The sequence below is a fragment of the Equus przewalskii genome, chromosome 23, assembly GCF_037783145.1.
Source record: "Equus przewalskii isolate Varuska chromosome 23, EquPr2, whole genome shotgun sequence".
Taxonomy (NCBI): domain Eukaryota; kingdom Metazoa; phylum Chordata; class Mammalia; order Perissodactyla; family Equidae; genus Equus; species Equus przewalskii.
Window position 1 is genome coordinate 21,808,017 of NC_091853.1, and position 19,352 is coordinate 21,827,368.

Sequence of the window (19,352 nt, forward strand, 5' to 3'; positions counted from 1 at the left end):
ACTGAACACTTTATTCTTACTCTGTCTCATTCCCACCACTAGAGACAAATCACATTCTGGCTGGATGAGAAGTACGATTTCAGAAGGAGCCTATTTCAACATGGAGTGACCTTAACGCAAAGGTGAAGGTGACCGGCCCATCATTAGGGAGGTTGTGAGGGCTCCAGGATGTATCTTTTAGGGACGAATCCCAAGATTCCAGACCCTGAGACCTGTATAAAGCAACCCTTTAACCTTCCTTCCACCACAGGGCCTTGCCTGGACAAGGTAAGACTTGAGTCGACTTGAAGCTCTTTCTCCTTATCCTAACACGGCTCTATACTCACGGCACAAGCTTCATTACTACATAGGAGTGAAATGCATCAGGGAATTCTCCTCAGTGTAAAATTTCTCTATTCTATGGCAAACCTGAAAAGTTACTGGTTCTCTCAAAGAAGATATAGATTTAGTTTTTCTGACAACAGGAACTAAAGGCAAAAGATTAAAAGTACTTGCTATTCATTCAAGGAAAACATTAAAATGTTTATTATGTACAAGGGAGCTACTGTTGAAGTTTCGCTTAAAGGTAAATCAAACAAAAGAGTTACTGTTTGAAACATAATGTTTAAATATTAACCACAAATATTTTACTCTTTTAAAATTATCTCTACAGCTCCCTCTTGCCTTTCTCTTCCTTCTCTTTGGCGGGGGGTGGGGGGGGGGTGGGGGGTGGGGGGACACTACACCAGGAAGAGCCATGTTTCCTCTTTATATCATTACTATTTCAAAATATACACCTATATTCATTTGCTTTCTTCATCAATTTTGCATTCCTAAGATTAGATTCCTCATGCTTAGCAAAGTTACCCAGAACCTAAAAATTCTCAGATCTAAATGATTCTTTCTTCTTTAAACAATATTGTTTTTTGAGAATCTCGGCATTCAAATTTCACCCTACTCACAAGTTGTCTTGGCTTTTTTCCTCTAAATGAAAATATTTTCTATAAATTCCTCATTTCTACATTATACACTTTATGTAAAAACACTATAAATGAGTAAAAATACATACTTAAGAAGTCCTTCAAGTAAAAGAATTCTTTTAACCCTACTAATGTTAGACCAGAAACCAATATTTATCCTTGGAGGAAAAAATTCTTGCCTTAATAAGATGGACTTGAATTTAGACTAAATTTTGTATAAGAAGGTTATTAGATGATTTGACATCTGTGATCTTTTTTATACTCAACAAATCTATTCTACTAATGGTAAATTAAGGCCTACAAAGTCTTAAATAACTTGCCCAAGGTCATGCAATGAGTTCATGGCTGATGTGGGATAAATATCAAGGTTCGGTAATTCTCAATTCCACCCTAATATTCTAAAACTTAAACTTCTGATGGCCTCATGATATTTTTAAACCATCCCTGGTCTGAATCTTAGATTTAATTATCAAATACCTAACTATCACATAGAGCACCATGCTTAAAAAGCAACAAATCGCAAGTAAAACATGTTTATGGAGAAGAGCAGGGGAGACGACCCCCCAAAAAATATATTCATGGACTATTTGATACAGTCAGGCCAGAAGAGCAAAGAGTGGTAGTAAATAAATGTCATGCTCTAAAACTGAATTTTGCAGATAGTTTTCAGCATGATTTTTCTATGTTTCACTTTCCACCGTCAGCTGTGAGCTGTTTCCAAGTGTGAAATCGCCTAAGAGAGGAAGCAAAGCTGTCATTTGACATCTGGGAGCATGGAGATTGGACTGCAGTGAAAAGCATTTTGGACTTCTTCAATTTACACACATATTCACCTATACATACTCAAGTATGAAAAGTATTCAATGAGAAATATCAATGTAAATTTCAAGCATTTATAAAGGCTTATAATGGGGTGGAAAATAAAGGTGAAGGACACACACTGATAGGGTACCACATCAACTTGTTAAGACTGGAATGGGAAACTTAAGTGATTATTATATTAGCATAATAACTAACATATAAACAATTTTACTCACTTGTCTTAGATTGCATATTAAACTTTCAAATACAGTCTTTTGTATTTTATTTGCTTAATATTATAGGTTCTATTTTCTAGCTGCTTTTTTATGAGGAGAGTCAAGACTGCTAAGAAAAAAATACTGGTAAAAGAAAAAATACTTTCTTGACATTTTATTTTTCCTTTATACTTAAAATGCTGTAACAAAAATTTATTCTAAATTATGATAAATTAATAGCTCCAATGACAAAGCACATAAAATCCTGTGTGTGTGTATGTGCAAGTGTGCATGTACAATTAGAAATAAAATCAGAGTAACTACAAGGAAGTCCTCTAGAGAAGAATAACCAATTACTCCAGTTGTTATTCTATAATCTCTCACAACAAAAAATAGGAGAACCTATCTAAATTAATAAAGCATCTGAAAATCTCCTAAAATGGAAACTAGACAGTGTTATATTTATAATGTCATGCCACACAATCTATTCCTACTTTGGGAACTATTTCTTTGCCTTTTCTCTTCCTGAACTCCATCCGGTGTTTTTCTGGTATGAAAGGTACCCATTTACCACAAATGATGTTTATTTAAAATAAAACCTTTCTAGAGAATCATCCTAGATAATCTAAGGATACAAAGTGAACCTAAAAGGAATGGCTTCTACTTTGAAAACAGGGCTGGGTTTCATCAGTGAATTCGTATTCTCAAGACCCTCTTGATGGGCCTGCAGCTGCAGCCATTTATTTACTGGCTTTTTCACAGATGTAGACAGAGAAAGCTCCATCGTTTTTGTCTTTTTGTTGTTGGATTTGTTTTCTTTAATGTAAAAAACGTGGCAACTTTTTAAAAAAAGTTCTTCGTTTTGTTGTAGAAACTTGTGAATATTGGACGTCCTTGGTAGTGTACATTGTTGAAATGACTGTCACTTTTTAAAATCTAAGATCACAAATTTGGCAGAAACTAAACTTAAATAACAGAAGGTGATCATTTGCATTTCAAAATTTATCTATCTTGCTTTTCCCCTCAATTAGACCAAAACATGTTGATTCACAGGTTTCTGTGTGTGTGTTTTTTCTTTTTTAAACTTATTTATAGAGTAGAATAATGGCCCCCCTGCTAGTCTGGCATTTGCTCAAATTTCTGTCCATATAAATCGAATCTGTTACTGGAAATTTTTCTCAAAATATAAAGGCACATCATCCACAAGATAAAAAGATACATTGCTGATATTATAAAGTACAGGGCAGGTGGATAATGTTTTTAGGACAAATATGTGATAAGGATTCCCAGGAGGGAGGAGTGGTAGGGGTAGAGGTTGCATGCTGTTTAAACAGAAGTGAATCGTTCTCATCATAATCTTGTGACAACTTACTTTCTAACCAAACATCAGCTGCTTAACATGCTTTAGAGTTACTTGGACAATAACACTAAGGTTAGAGTTGGGAAATGGGAGGGCAGGGGGGATGTAGGGGGAGAATTACTTCAACACATAGCGTTTCTAAGGATAGATCAAAAGATGACTAAGTACTCTATGTCCCCAGGTATTCATTGAGTTGTTACTTTTAAGCGTTGAAATATTAGCTTATTATCATTGCTCCCACTCCTTTGAGAAGAGGAGAAAAGCCTACTTGTAGTTTTCATCAGTATCACTGCTATTCAGTTTCAAGACAAACAGTAATTTACAAATGTTTGCTCCAATTCCTCTTGCATTGTAAACAAGGGGCCGGAGTACACAGACAACTGAGTTCTGCAACTCTCCAGGTTTAAGCTCATCTAAATCAGAACACTAGCGTTACTTTTCAGTTAAGGCCATTACTGGTTTTGTTTTATCCTGTTGATAAAACAAATTAATAGGCCCAAGGAATGAAGAGACTTCTCACATTGTCCAATGCATGCCACTATACTAGAACACTTTTGCAACTCACAAAGCTTGAAAGTACAATTGTTTCATGCAAATAATTAACACAAAGCCCTTCTTCAGACTGCAGCTTTTTCCAAATGTTAGTGAAGGACAACCTGGAAGATGACAGTAAAGATCCATTAATGGTAGACTGCCACCTGCTGGTAAGCTATGAGAATTGTGATTTCTGGGAAAAGGCTTAAAAATTAGAACTTGGAAACTGGTCTGGATTAAACTCAGTATTTCAGTATACAAAATTGAAACTGTGCATCTGTTGATGAACGTAGTATGGTTTTGTTCCACATATACTAAAACTCTTAGGAGGTCAATATGCTACGGATGTTAAAGTAAATATGACTGCACTTTGAACTAAAGAAAAACAGTCTGCTAGAATGCCAAAGGACAAGCCTACAGAGTTTCCAGTAGGCAAGTGACAATAAGAATAGTAAATAAGGAGTCAGTTATAAACATTAACACGCCCCATAAACATTTGGTTTTGATGTGAGGTTTATACTGCACTTGACTTCAGGATTTAACAGGTTTCATTTAAAAGAACTCTCACATTTAATTTTGATCCTAAAACCTCCAAATTCATTATAATTAACATACATATTTTTGTACACTGGTACCTAAGATGTTTTGTGGGGAGTTTTGGGGGGGGTTTTATTGTTTCGTTTTGCTGAGGAAGATCAGCCCTGAGCTAACATCCGTGCCAATCTTCCTCTATTTTGCATGTGGGACGCTGCCACAGCATAGCCTGACAAGCGGTGCATAGGTCCACACCCAAGATCCAAACCTGAGACTACTGGGCTGCCAAAGTGGAGCACACAAACCTAACCACTACACCTCTGGGCTGGCCACATTAAGATTTATTTTTTATCAAATTAGAAAAGAGGGAGGGTCTGTTAAAAAATAAAGATAAAAAAGAACCAGATAACATAATAAAGTGATTTTCACTATGAAATTTTTTTTGTTATCCCATTAACTAAATCATACTAATAAGGTTTCAAAAAAACAGCATAACATTATCTAAATTTGAGACAAACAAAAAATGTAGGCATGTTCTATTGCCCCTAGGAAGAAATGAAATCAAACAGCTCTAATTTGGGGGAAGAAAGAAGAAAGAGTATAAGTAAGAAGAAAATCCAAATCATTGTTTTCAGGAAATAGTTTTAGGATATTTGCTTTGTAGGTTGAAACACGTTGCTATTCCCCAATACAGAAATCTTAACAATTTAGGTTGTAACTAAAAACAATATACTTCTTTTGATCCTAATTATAATCATTTCCCAAGATGCAGGGAAACAATGTTAGCATCAATAATATGGTGGTTAGCTAGTAAGCATTAAATACTGTATTAATCAACAACTAAGCAGATCATGTCAATATAATCAGCTTGAACCTCCTTTGCAAGCCAGAGGGGTGACGAGTGAAACAACTTTGGCCATCCAAAGAGGCTGAACACTAGGCAAAAGGTGAAGGGACTTTGAATTCAAATACAGCCCCATCTGCACTGAGACAGAGAGAAACTAACTCAAATCCAATTCAGATGCCTCAGCGACCTGTAATTATCAACAAAGGATCTAACACCCCCAGAAATAAATCTCTACTTTTTAGAAAATAAAGACTATACAGTAAATAGAGTAAGAGAAACCTCTGTGTCAAATACTTGGCTAAATAGACTATTTTAAAACAAAAAGAACATACTTCCTAAAACTGGTCAAATATAGAAAGAACTCTTTAAAATCTGCTCTAAAATGCCAGGTTGGCTCAACAGTAAAGTTACAACACTGTATTTTCTTTAATTCTGCATTTTATCCATTTTTAGCCTTAGGAATCTTACCCTTTTAGTCAGCTCTCTCCATTTAAAGGTTCAGGGTATTTAAAGGTCCTTCTAAACACTAAGAAGTTAAGACATTTCAAAGACAGAATTCATTGACAGTTCCAAGAAAAGTATAGACTCATTTAACTCAACATTTACTCATTTAACAACAACAAATACGCACACACACATATACATACACATATATAACTATGGATTACATAATGGTTTTAACTCCCAATTTTCTTTTTTGAAGAGTTAAAAAGACAATCAAATCCAACACATATGTGAACTACTAGTGAAAAATACAACTTCTATAAAGAAATGAGAGCTGCCGAACTACTTTTTTAAGTGAAACATTTTAGGAGATTGCTCTAACCTGGGGCACAGTACATTCTCTCTATGGCATCGCTGTCACAGGAATCTTCAACCTCACTCCACCTGCTAAAATACGTTAGCTGAATGTGTCCTAAAAACAAAACGACAGGAGAAATCAAAACATTTTTCTCTTCCATTTTCTGCAGAAGTGAACTGTAATTACTCCTTTTGTAGCTAAAAACAGTATCATTAAGAATAATGGCATCATTAAGTACTAGAAGCTATTACTGGGGGTGAATTTGCTGCACTGATAATGAAGCTCTAGACAGGAAATGAAGATACTAATTACAAGATAAAACGCCTACTCAGTTAATTGGAAGCAACAGCGAATAAAAAGAAATGCATTTGCAAAAGTTCCTGACCTCTATCATTCAATAAGATGTTGTTTGGGTTCAAATCGCGGCACACAATTCCCTCTCTATGCAGAGCATCAAGGGCTACCACCATTTCAGCTGCCCATCTTTGAATGCAGCCCTCTGGGATGTAAAACCTGGAGTTTAGTGCTAATTTTTTATCAAGGTCCTCAAAAATGTGATGTATTTCCTTGTCTCCTTGTAGTGCTAACCCACTGTCTCCCCTAGTCTCATAGTCTCTCTGGAATAAAGTCGGTTCCTCTTTAGCCAAATCATCAGTTTGATCTGTAAACAGCAATACTTCTTCAGTTTTTAAAGTCTCCGTGTTTGCATTATACTCATTAGCACCTGAGAGTGGGTTAGAAATATGGAATAAGCTTTCTTCTGTGCTGTTTGCAGTTACAGCCGATGCAACCACTCCAAGCCCTTGAAACTTAGGATCTGAGCTGTGTAACAAAGACCTGTCTCCTGAACTACAGTGATCAACAGCTGCTGCAAATAACATCCCAAGCTCGCCCTGTGCATAGTGTTTCTCTGTTAAACTATGGGATTTAGGCCTAGAGGGATCACTCAATTCCTCTGTGCCTTTTTCTTCATATGCTTGGCACTGTTCCGTACTAAGCCTGAGGCATAAAACATCGGGGGCTTCCAATAGTTTACTTTCCATTATGCCTATATTAGTCTGTACAAATTTAGTAGGTCCCATTGCTGCACCATCTTTTGGTGGCTCCAATTCACCAGGTAGATTTACAAGAAGATCAGGCCTTCCTTCATCTGTACCACTGAGATCATCGAAAGCAGCATCTTTAAAAGAAATAACTGGGACTGAATCATCTGAGCCCCTGCTAATGGTGTCCTGAGCTATCAACTCTACCTTGCTTTCACTAATACTAAAACTCCTGGAAGTGCTGTCTCCATCTGGAAGAGTGAAAAATGGTTTCAAAGGCTCTGACTTTCGACTATACAATTTTTCTCCAAAATCAAGTCCTAGGAGTTCACTAGTGCTATCCTTACTGTCTATTCTAAAGAATTCCATGGGGCTGTTTTTAGATCTACTGAGGGAATCTGATGTTCCTGGAGAACTAACTGCTTCTAGGCCATCATCTCCAGGGAAGAACTTTAGCTCGTGAGCTATCAGCTGTGTGCTAGGGCTGTCGCTGTCAGGAGCAAGGCATGCCGGGAAGCTTTCAATAGCTTTGGTATCAACACCAATCCCTTCAGTCTTCATGAAAGGCTCCTCACTCAATGACCCTGGTTCAATCTTTTCTTGCCCATATTCATTGCATAATGTTAAATAACTAGTAGTACATTCTTCTTCTGAACTTGAGCCAGAATCTGGCCATTTTGGAGAGCTATCTTGGCCATCATCATCTTGGTAGCTATCCTCTTGAGAGCTTGGAGTAAGACTAGTCTTCAAGGGCAGAACTTTAAGCATGGTTCCACCATCACTTCCTCTGGATTCAAAGCTGCTGCTGTCCCGAGGACCAGAAGTCGGCTGTTGCAGGTGAACTTTACTAAGTGTAGATTTTTTCACTTCCTCGATGTCAAAGCTTTCTTCAAGACTTCTGTTTAGAAATTTACTGATATATGACCAGAGTTTGCCACCTGTGAACAAGTATAACCAAAAAAAAATTTTAAGATCCCCAAATTAGTGGTTACTTATTGAAGCCATTAGAAAAACAAAATTTTAATATTCTAGTATCAATATTAGAATATTATTAATATTAATATTCTAGTATCTAATATTCTAATAATCAATCAAAGGCAAGTCAATAATAACCATTAATATCAAGTCTGGTGTAAGACAAGCATTTTAATAAAATGCCTTCTTGTTATTGCCGACTGGTAAGTATAGTTTCAACCATATCTCCCGATAACAATTATCTTTAAAAGGACAACCTAGGGGCTGGCCCCGTGGCCGAGTGGTTAAGTTCGAACGCTCCGCTGCAGGCGACCCAGTGTTTCATTGGTTAAAATCCTTGGTGCGGACATGGCACTGCTCATCAAACCATGCTGAGGCAGTGTCCCACATGCCACAACTAGAAGGACCCACAATGAAGAATATACAACTATGTACCCGGGGGCTTTGGGGAGAAAAAGGAAAAAAATAAAATCTTTAATAAAAAAAAAAAAGGACAACCTATTTCTTACTTTGAAGGGAAAACAGTTACAATAAATACTAGTATGAAATACAAGTAAAATTCTGCTTTAAAGTTAAATATAATTTAGTTTTAGAAACATCTGATTATGTTCTGATTTGTTTATGTAATAATTTTTTCAAGTATGACCCCTTGGTCAAACGGAAATATACAAATAAGTGCTGCTTAAAATTGTATACTACAGTGGGGAAAAAAATCAACATTATTCCATTCTGAAAATGCCCCAGCCCAGGATCAGCAAGGAGATGCGGCATCTGGTATATAATTATACTATTATAAATGACATACTAGTAACATTTTCCCCATTTTCTCCCTTCCCCATATATATCATGTGTGGTATTAAGAGCAAGTAAAGCAACTGAGGAAAATTAACTGGGCAGCCATTATTGAGGCAAGCTATTGTAATTGGGATTCGGTATTCTGATATATATCAGAAACGTATATAAATCAATTTCACAAATATAGAGATCAAATAAACAAGAAATACTCCAATATTTTACCAGCAATACGTTAGATAGTTATTTCATCTTATTTTTCTTTTGTTTTAACCATTAAAAACTCAATCTCTTTTGCTAATTAGAATCTTTGAATAAATAAACTATAATAAGTATCAAAAACCTACCAAAGCTCTACTGATTAGAAAGAGTATTATAAAAAGAAAGAATAGTTAAATTTGATCCAGAAATCTTAAAAACAGTAATTGCAGAAGCATACTTTGTGAAGATGTAACTGTAGTTTCCAAAAATGGGAAACAGTGTGTTAAAAATGAATCCCTCTATTAACATTGAGAAGGCAATTTTTTTCAGCATATTTTTAATGTCATTATTAAACATCAAATACCAAAGGAAATACTAAATCTTAAGGGTAATAATCAGTGACAGTCAATTGTATGTATAAAAAGGTCAATGGAAGCATCCAAAAAATCTTTTTTTACTTCATATTTCATTTCATTTAGAAGAACTCAATAAACAGATAAAGCACCCGATACTTGTGCCTAGCATAGAGTAAATGCTCAATAAAGAGTACTTGTCATAATATTAATCCTAGGGTACTGATACAGCCCCTCTTCAGTGACCTAGTTAACGGTTTTCTCCCACTTTGACAATAATTAGTGCTATAGGACATTATGGTGTTTGACTTCTCCCTCTCATTTTTTCTTAGCTAACTTTCTGTCCTCACTAGATTATATTCGGAGTTTCCTATTTCCCCATATTCAAACTAAAGTTTTAGGATTCATATATGGCTTTGAAACTCATTCACAAAAGAAGCTATGCACTGATTCCACCTTTTTTAGTCTTTTGACAACAATAACCCCATTCCTCTTATCGCAAACACCTCTATTATGGCACACTAAGAATAATGTCCGAACCTGAAGCTGGGACTCTTGTATACAATCCAAATAAAACATGACGTGTTGTTTTCAATTCTCCTAGATGGTGACTACTGTGAGGACAGGACCAAGTCTTTTTCATCGTTGTATATCTACTCCCTAGACGGTGTGCAGGACATGACAGGCACTCAGTCAATGCTTGTTAACTCAGATGACAACTCATCAGAAGGAAATGTGCCATCACAGAGTAAACAGTATCTGTAGCTGTAAAGTTTTCAGTGATCGGCAAGACACCCGACCTGCAAAAGTTCCTGCAGAAGCTTCACTATTCTTAGGCAAAGTCTACCGGAATGAGTTGCTGAAATCTAAAATTCAATGTGCTTAAATTCTTTATTTTTGCCTCCAAAATTGCCTCCTCTTTCTGACTTCCAAGCCACTCTAGCACAAAAACTTTGGACCAAACTTGGATTATTTTCTCTCCCTTGTTCTTTTTACATGTGACAAGTTTCCAAGTCCGAGAAGATCTACCCATAATGGTTCTACCAGTCTTCCTCCTTTCAATTCCTTTAACCACTCTGTTTCTTCGAATAATGTTAGAGCCACAACTAGATCGCTACTTCAAGTCCTTCCTGTATCACTCTATCAGACTAACCGCTGCCCAATTAATCTTCCATTTTAGCACGGATGTTATCATGTCATTTCTCCATTCAAGAACCCAAATCCCTTCCACCTACTGAATGATGTACCAACTCCACAGAGGCATTTGAACCCCTCAGTTATATGGTATCAACCCATGAATTGGTCCTCTCCCTCAACTTACTACACAATTCATCTGAATTGGATTTCTCCATGTATAACCCATGCTGGGCTTTTCCTCAAACTATACCTACCACTTAGAATTTTCTTCCCTATTAGTTTCCCCAATATCTTCTTGTCAAAATCCTACCCATTGTTGAAGGTCCTTGAAAATTTGTTTTATTTTACCAATTTTTTTGCATCCCCTCACTGGATACAACTCCTATCTTCTCTGAATCCTCTATACCACTTCATCCCTCTTAGGACATTTACAACATTCCAGTTTATAGTAATGTTACTTTTATGCTTTTATTGTCTCCATTACCAAACTGCAGGGTCTTCACAACTGCAGGAAGAGGATTCTGTCTAGCATGTAAAATAATAGGTATTAAGTAATTATTTATTAAAGTGGGTTATAAAAAGATGACATCTTTACAAATTTTTTGAAAACCTTCAAGGAAAAAGGTCTATTCATGTTAATATCATCTTTATTTTTGGTCACACCTTCTATTTTAAAACAAATATATGGGTTTATTGTAAGACAAATTTTAAATACAGAAAATAACAAGGAAAACAGAAAAAAATCAGAATACACAAATCACTCATAAACACTATTAACCATCAGCACGTTTATTTTCAGTCTTTTTATTCACGACTAACCTCATATCATAAATATTTTCTAATTTTCATGAGACTATGAACTCGAATGGCTATATAGCATATCCACGTGATAGATCTTACGATATATTTAAATGTTCCTCTATTGTTGGACATTGAAGTTGCTTCCAGTCTTTTACTATTTGAAGAATTAAAATAATATATACTTTTACATACAAATACTTGACGTCTCTGATTATTTCATTAGGACAGAATCCCAGAAATGAAAATACTAGATGAAGAAGCATAGATACTTTTAATGCTTCTGAAATGTGTTGTTAAACTGCTTTACAGAAAGGTTGTACCAGAATCCACTCCTATAAGCAATGCGTATTAATGCCATCTTCAAAGCAACTTGCTTATATTGGATATTAGCAAGTTTACCAATTTGATTAATCAAATACGGCATCTTATTTAATTTCCATTCTTTTCATTATTAGATAAAATTTCTAAATGTGACTGTTGGCACTTTCTTTATGGAATTTGTCCCTAGCCTAAACAAGTACCTTAACATGAATTATAAAACTCTACATTTTCAAGAAAGAAAAAAACTCTTAGCTCTTCTCCACTCTTTGCAGGGTGCCCAGTTAAATTTAATGCTCGATATCAAGCTAAAGAAATAAAATTTGGTCCTATCATATACTTTTTTTAAATTAAAAATCATGAAAATCACATAACTTATAAGAATACATTATTCCCTGTGAAGTTTCTCACCCACTAAAGCAGAGTGGGTTTTCCTTTCTGTAGAGTTAAGATCAGGCCTAATAAACAAACTTACACAAATGTCAACATTATTATTGTGACATTAAAAACAGTAACCCTAAAGAAACCTGTTATTGTTAACTCACATAATATAAATAAAAAATACCTAACATCTTTACAGTTAACACTTTAAAAATATAAATGACACCTTTCTGAGGCCCAATGAAGCATATACAATTGCAGGCATTACTTATTTCCCACTATGAAAACAGCAATTCATAAGGTTTAACAAAAACTCACTCTTTGTCTCTCGTCATTTTTTAATCTATTGGTTTTCTGCAAGATTGCAAAGAAAATTCGTTAAATTTGCTTGACCAGAATTAGAACTTTAATTTAATATGTACAATAAAATATTACTGGACCAATGATCAAGATCATCTTTCAGCCCAGCAATTCTGCTTCAAGAAATCTGTCCTACAAATAGTTCTCAAAAAAACCCTAAAATACACAAAGACATATAGGTAAAAGTACCAGAAAAATTTAAACACCAATTAATAGGGGAGTGGCCCAATAAATTATGGTAAATCTGCACAACAAATACTCTGTATCTACTAAAAAAAAATAGTAACAATATTTGCAAATACCTACATAGCATTTACCATGTACCAGGATTTTTCTAAGTGCTTTACATATCTCAACTATTTAATCCTCACATCAACCCTGTGAGGAAGGTCATTATTATCATCCCTATTTTATAGATAAGGAAATGGAGGCACAAAAAAAGTTACATAACTTTCCAAGGTCATACAAGTAGTAAATAGTGAGCCAGGCTTTGAGCTTAGTCTGGCTCGAGAATCCTTGTTTTTAATCACTACACTATGCTGCCTCTCTTAATGCAGACCTACACATACTATATACTGACAAGGAAAGTTGTCCAAGGTACACTGCCAAGATGAGGGGGGAAGCAAGCTACAGAACAATATGTAAGATCCATTTATGTTTGTTTTGTTAAAAAACAGACAGGTAGGGAGAATATGTTTATAGTACACACAGGAAATTTCTTCCTCTATTTCTAGAGAATGGAACTGGGCATTAAAGTGAATAAGGAGGGAGAATTTTTATTTTCACTTTATATACTTCTATACAGTTTGAATTTATTTCTTTATATACTAGTCGTATAATTTTTTTTAATTAGTTAATAAAAAGAGAACCGTGGGTCCCCAAGTAACTAGGGGAGAATTCTTTCCCATCCCCCATCTGCCAGGTGGGTCCACACTTGTCAAATCATTTTCTTCTCACTTAGTCATTCATCTCTTCTCTGACTGACTCAGTGTTCAACAATCATACACTGAGTACCTTCTATGTACCAAGCAGTCTGCTAAATGCTGGAATATATATGATGAATATGACATAATGCCTAATCTTAGGAACTTAAAAGTTTTAATAACACACATGGCCTTGACTGAATACAATTATTTTCCCACCTTTTCTTCCTCAAAGTTAAAATAAGGGATTCATTAATAGGAACAATAGACATTTTAAAACTCTATCCTAAAATCCTGTCTTGTATATCCAACTGCTTACCCAAGACCAAGTGGATATTTAATAAGCATCTCAAACTCACATGTCCAAATCGGAATCCTGATTTTTTCCTCTAAATCTATGCCTTCTATAGCTTTCCTCATCTTAATAAATGGAAACTCCATTTTTTCAGTTATTTGAGCCAAAAACCATGGAGCCATGCAAGGCAGAATCATGTCAGTTCTAGCTTTAAAATATATTCAGAATCTTATAACCATTTTCTCACCACCTGCACCACTCACACTCTACCCCAGCCATCATCATTTTCACCTGGATTGCTGCAACCACCTCCAGCCGGGCCTCCTGCTTTGGCCCTTGTCCTCCTGTATTCGATGTTCCACAAAGCAGCCAGCACAATCTTCATCTTGTCCCTCCTCTGCTCAATAGCCCCCAGTGACTTCCCATGTATTCTAATAAAAATCAAGTTCTTAAAGCGGCCTATAAGGCCACACGGGATCTGCCACCCCGCCTCCCCACTTCTCTAAACTCATTTCCTGCCACTCTTCGCATTCTGCTCCAACCCACTGACCTTGCTGTTTCTTGTACATCAAGTCCACACCTGCCTCTGGGCCTATGTACTTGTTCTCTCTTGCCAAGATATTCTTCCCTCATGTACCCACACTGCTCTCTCTCTAACTTCCTTCAGGTAACTGGCCAAACATCCTTCTATAAGGTAACCACTCTATATAAAATAGCAACTCCTACCTCATCCACTTCTCCTTTCCTTTATTTAATTTTTCTCCATAGCACTCATCTCCATCTGACATATATTTACCCATGTATTTGCTTATTGCCTGTTCTGCCTCTGTAACGTAAGCTCCATGCGGGCAGAGTCTGCATCTATTTCGTCCACTACCATATTAGAACTAAGCCTGTATCCCAGTAAGCAGTCAATATATTTCTAACCAAATGAATTAAAAATGAAAAGAAAATGAGTCCAAGAGACTCATGTGAATCATGAATAGTTCTGTAAGCAGAGGAAAGCTAAAGCCACAAATCATAAATATTCAAACATTCAGGTTATGGAGAAAACAATTGTTCAACATTAACTTTTTCAGTAATATGCACATATGACAGTGACATTTTTTATGATATAGGCACACCCGCCTAACTCACAGAGGTAACAAAGAAAGTACCACGACTTGTAAAAGATAACACATTGTCCATCATCCAGTTCACTCAACTGCTCATGCCAAATCCAGGAAATTACTCTAGATTCTTCTCTCCCTAACCTCAAATCCATCACAGGACCCACTGATTTTACCCTCAAAGCATCTTCACTAGTACCCCAGAAGGCCATGCCATAACCAGCTCTTGCCTTCTATTCTTGCGTTTCTACACTTCCTTCCCCTTACAACAGCCAGAGTCATCTTTTTAAAGTGTAAATCAGATCTTGTCACTAAAGGTCAAAGTCCTAACCCTGCCGGAAAGGCTCCTGCCTGCTTCTCCAACAGCCTCACAGACCACTCTTGCCCTCACCCCTACACCCCAACCACACGGTCTCCCTCCTTGTGCATCAAACATTTCCAAGTTTGTTTTTATCTTGATTTCTTACACTGACCCATGCAGCTAGAATGTGCTTCACCCTTACATCCAAATGGTTATTTCTTTTGTTATTCAGAACTCCTCTTAAATGTCACTTTCTTAGAGCAGGCTTCCTTGACTTCCTTGACTACTAATCTAAAGTAGTCCCCCACCAATCGTTCTCTATTAGATCTCTCTGAGTTAAAGATCAGGATACTCCTTATTATTATCCAATATTCTCTTGCTTTTTGTTTTTCTGTTGGACTCTCCACAACAAGAATGTAAGTTTCAAAGAAACAGGCTCTTTTCCTGTCTTGTTCACCTAAAAGCCTAGTACATAATACGTGCTCAATAAATTTGTTGAATAGTAAATGAAGCCAGAGTCCCTATTTGCATTATAATTTACTATCTTTGTATCATAAAACCTTCTTAAAATTAAACCACAGACACCTGAAATGACAATCAAAAGAGATCCTCCCCCGCCAAATTTAAATAACCCAGAACAAATGCTATGGTCATGTGACCATTTGAAGGCAGGCACAGTCAATAATAAAGGAAAAGAGACTTGGTAAAGATAATCTAAAACAGTGGAAAAGTTGAAAGCCATAAGTCTATGTCTTTAAGACAGATTATAAAGATTTTCTATAGTATAAAAGTAAAATTAGTTGAAATACCAGCTGTAAGGAGTATAAGAGAAGGTAAGAGGATGGGAGAAGAAAACCTGAAGTATGATTTGGAGAAGGAAGAGGAAGGGGAACAGGAAGAGGAAGTCGCAAATAGCAGAGGTAAACCAAGATTGAAAATTTGCCACAGATAATCTCCAACATGAATAATCCACACTGGGTAATAGAATATTGACTATAATTACATTCATCCTACTGACCTTGTTCTAAATTATTATGGATTATTACTACGCAAGTTATTTTGTTCCACACCAGAGGTGGCTGTATTTCGCTATCAGATGACATGACCTCTAATTCAATAATGTCTGTAATGCACTGGTATCCTCAGATAAAAGCTGTCTATAATGTCTGAACAAAGGTGAATTAGTTATCCAATTCACACACGCAATTAACTCTCTTAATACCTGAGAGACCATGGAGCCCCTTCTGAATCTCCTATTAAACACTACATATGGAGGTCTTCCCTCCATCTGTAGTTATCTTGTGCTGTACTTCATAATAAACAATATTAATAGTTTATTGCCCCCGTCAAAAATCTTGCATTAGTTATAAGAGACCTCATTCCACAAAGCAATGACTCATTTTCCTGGGAAAATGCATTAAATTCAAATGTTATGCCTATTAGTAAAGCACAACAGTTCTTTATTCTCAGTAATGTAAAAATAATAATACCTTCATGAAATACGGCAAATAATTTAAATTTTTTTACTATTTTTAAGAACACCTCTTAAAAGCCAAAAGTCAATATTTATTATGTGGATTTATATTTATATGCTGTATTCAGTCATTCTAAATAAAAGACTATTTACTTAAATTCAGATGTTAAAGGGCAAAAACAAATCAAAACATAACATTTTTTTGCCACCTGTTCCCTCTACTAAGAGCTGAAATTTCATAAATAGTTCGAAGGCAGAGCACTTTACCTCTGCTTTGTACCCATATGTGATGCCAATGGCTGTATTCGTAAAAACTCAGATCAGAATCACTGGGTAATGTCAAATGTTAAGCAAATATCCATGCCTTCTAAAAAAGGAGGTAATTAATTAATTCTTCAGGGGATGCTTTTTATTTTAGTCATCTAACATTTATGATCTTTTTAGCAGAGAACAAAATGAAATCCCTAAAATAAAGCCTGGCTCTCTTTAGCACAGATTCACCTTAAAGTTCTCATCCTATCGGATCAATTCTAGGAGAAAGTAGCTGTCTATCCAAGAGTGTTGCTGTGGTTCAAATGAAACCTGCTCCTCACCTGGGTTTTCTTTTCCCCCACAACTCAAAATAGGGAGGGAGAGCAGAGGAATAAGGAAACAGTTTTTCACACATTTCATATGTTTTATCCGCTCATGTAATGGCAGAAGAAGGACATTATAGAAACTGAAAAGCTAAACAGGTGACAGTCTTTGCTGCATAAACAGTTTAAACTACAAACCAACCTTCTGCGTGCTGCAGCACAAGAAACACCGACTCCTCAGAAACGATGTACTTGTGCAGACACACCATGTTGGGCACACAGCGGGGGATGATGGTCTTTCTGTTCCTGCTGTATTCACTGCTTTTCCTTAGACCCTGACAGAGAACAAAAAGGTCAGTTGTACCCTCAGTTGCCTTTGGAGCCTGCTGTGCTCTGTGTTTATCAACCAAACTAATCTATCCGAGTTACTCTGGGCTTCAGAGAAACCACTCATCTGCTGCTCTATGCCCCTTGGTCCCTGGAGGCTCTGCTGATGGCATCTGGCGCGGATCCAGAGAACGGAAGATGCCACAAAGCTGCCATTAAAATCAATTACGTGGGTCAGTGTTTTTATTAGAGATGCTCTCAAACTAAGTCATCAGGATGACACACAGTTATTTCTCTATGACCTTTTCCTTAAGTTTTATTTTACTTAGGTATATCTTTAAAGCAGTAGACATTGTGAAATCAATTCAAATTCCTAAGACACAAAAGATATTCCCAGATTTAACAGGCAATTTCCAAATTCTATTCCAAAACAGTACAAAGGTTATTTTAAGTTTTCCCCAAATGAACAGGTGTGTGTAGTTTCTGGTGTCATACCCTGGTTTAAAAATCCAGGGAAAGCCCAGCGATGAAGTATACTCATAAAAAGAAATTTGTTTCAGTGTATGTCAACGTGACCTATTGCCATACTGATAAGTAAAAGTATCAGAAAAAGAAAGATAAAATTAATCTGAAATTGATTAATTTGGGATGCTGTAGAAATGCTTAAATTAGGATATTTTTAGAATAGGTACTGTCACAATCCATTTCAAATACAATTTCGCAATTACAAAATTTAGGGAGTTTTCTTTCCTTATTCATTTAGTTACAAATTGAGTTATATAGAGAATCAAAATTGAATTTATATCAAGAAGAGGGCCAGGGATGTAGATAACTCTTCCCAAATACCTGCAACAAAGACTTTAAGGCAAAACTTCAGCTCTTAAGAGCTGCAATCATAGTCAAAGGTGAGACTGTGCGTGGTCTTCAAAATGCATTGAGACGTATTTAAACTACACACTGTACATTTCAACAGCATGAAATGAGTCTTCAACTTATCCAAATTATTTTCCCCATTCTCTATAATCTAAAACTCCTTTAAAATGTACGCTATAGAGCATTTATCAACTATGATGGAAGGACAGAAAGTAAAACAAATACAGATTATCACAGACAGAAGAGAACATTCAACACCCAGGAAAAACACATTAAATATTATTTCTTTCAGAAGCATAATTTGAAAATAAATTTCTAAATTCATTAAACATACAAATTCTACTCACCTTTAAAATGAATGTCTGCTCTGTCCTTGTGTCCACTACAAGTAAAACCTACATAAAAGACATGAGTAATAATTTATTCACAACATCATGAAACATTAACTCATTACTTTTTAAAACTACACTTCAAGATTTTGGGGGGAGGTGTTGGCATTGACTATGCCAAAATTGTTAATTTCTGAATATATTTTTTTTAAAAAGCCACCGAATCACAGGATTAAAGTAGTCTTATCTAACATGGGTTTTATCATGGTTTCCTCTTCTAAAAATGATATATTTCAGAAACCTTACTATGCTTCCTACATTTATTTTAAAATACTTTTTTTTTTTTTTAAAGATTTTATTTTTTTCCTTTTTCTCCCCAAAGCCCCTCTGGTACATAGCTATATATTCTTCGTTGTGGGTCCTTCTAGTTGTGGCATGTGGGACGCTGCCTCAGCGTGGTTTGATGAGCAGTGCCATGTCCGCGCCCAGGATTCGAACCAACGAAACCCTGGGCCGCCTGCAGCGGAGTGCGCGAACTTAACCACTCGGCCACGGGGCCAGCCCTTAAAATACATTTTTTGAAAGTAAAGTAAAAATTATTTTAGACAAAGAATTTTTCCTCATGAAACATATATGGTTAAGAAGAAGTAAAAAAAAATTATGAGAATTGGTAAAGTCTCAATTTTCTTCCTAAAACTCCTTATATAGCAACTTGCTATAACGTGATCTCAAC

At 35.9% G+C, this 19,352-nt stretch overlaps 1 protein-coding gene across 18 annotated transcripts in view; it reads right to left on the reverse strand.

Moving 5' to 3' along the window:
- Positions 1–19,352, reverse strand: part of RPS6KC1 (ribosomal protein S6 kinase C1) — a 178,565-nt gene that overhangs the window by 23,121 nt on the left and 136,092 nt on the right. For 15 of the 18 annotated variants that reach the window (XM_070591097.1, XM_070591100.1, XM_070591098.1 and 12 more), the window contains 4 exons: positions 18,638–18,685; positions 17,293–17,425; positions 6,438–8,033; positions 6,077–6,166 (listed from right to left, as the gene is read on the reverse strand). In XM_070591097.1, the coding sequence (XP_070447198.1) occupies positions 6,077–6,166; positions 6,438–8,033; positions 17,293–17,425; positions 18,638–18,685 (1,867 nt within the window). The remainder of the gene's footprint in view (positions 1–6,076; positions 6,167–6,437; positions 8,034–17,292; positions 17,426–18,637; positions 18,686–19,352) is intronic. The other 3 variants (XM_070591112.1, XM_070591114.1, XM_070591113.1) reach the window with 2 other exon arrangements.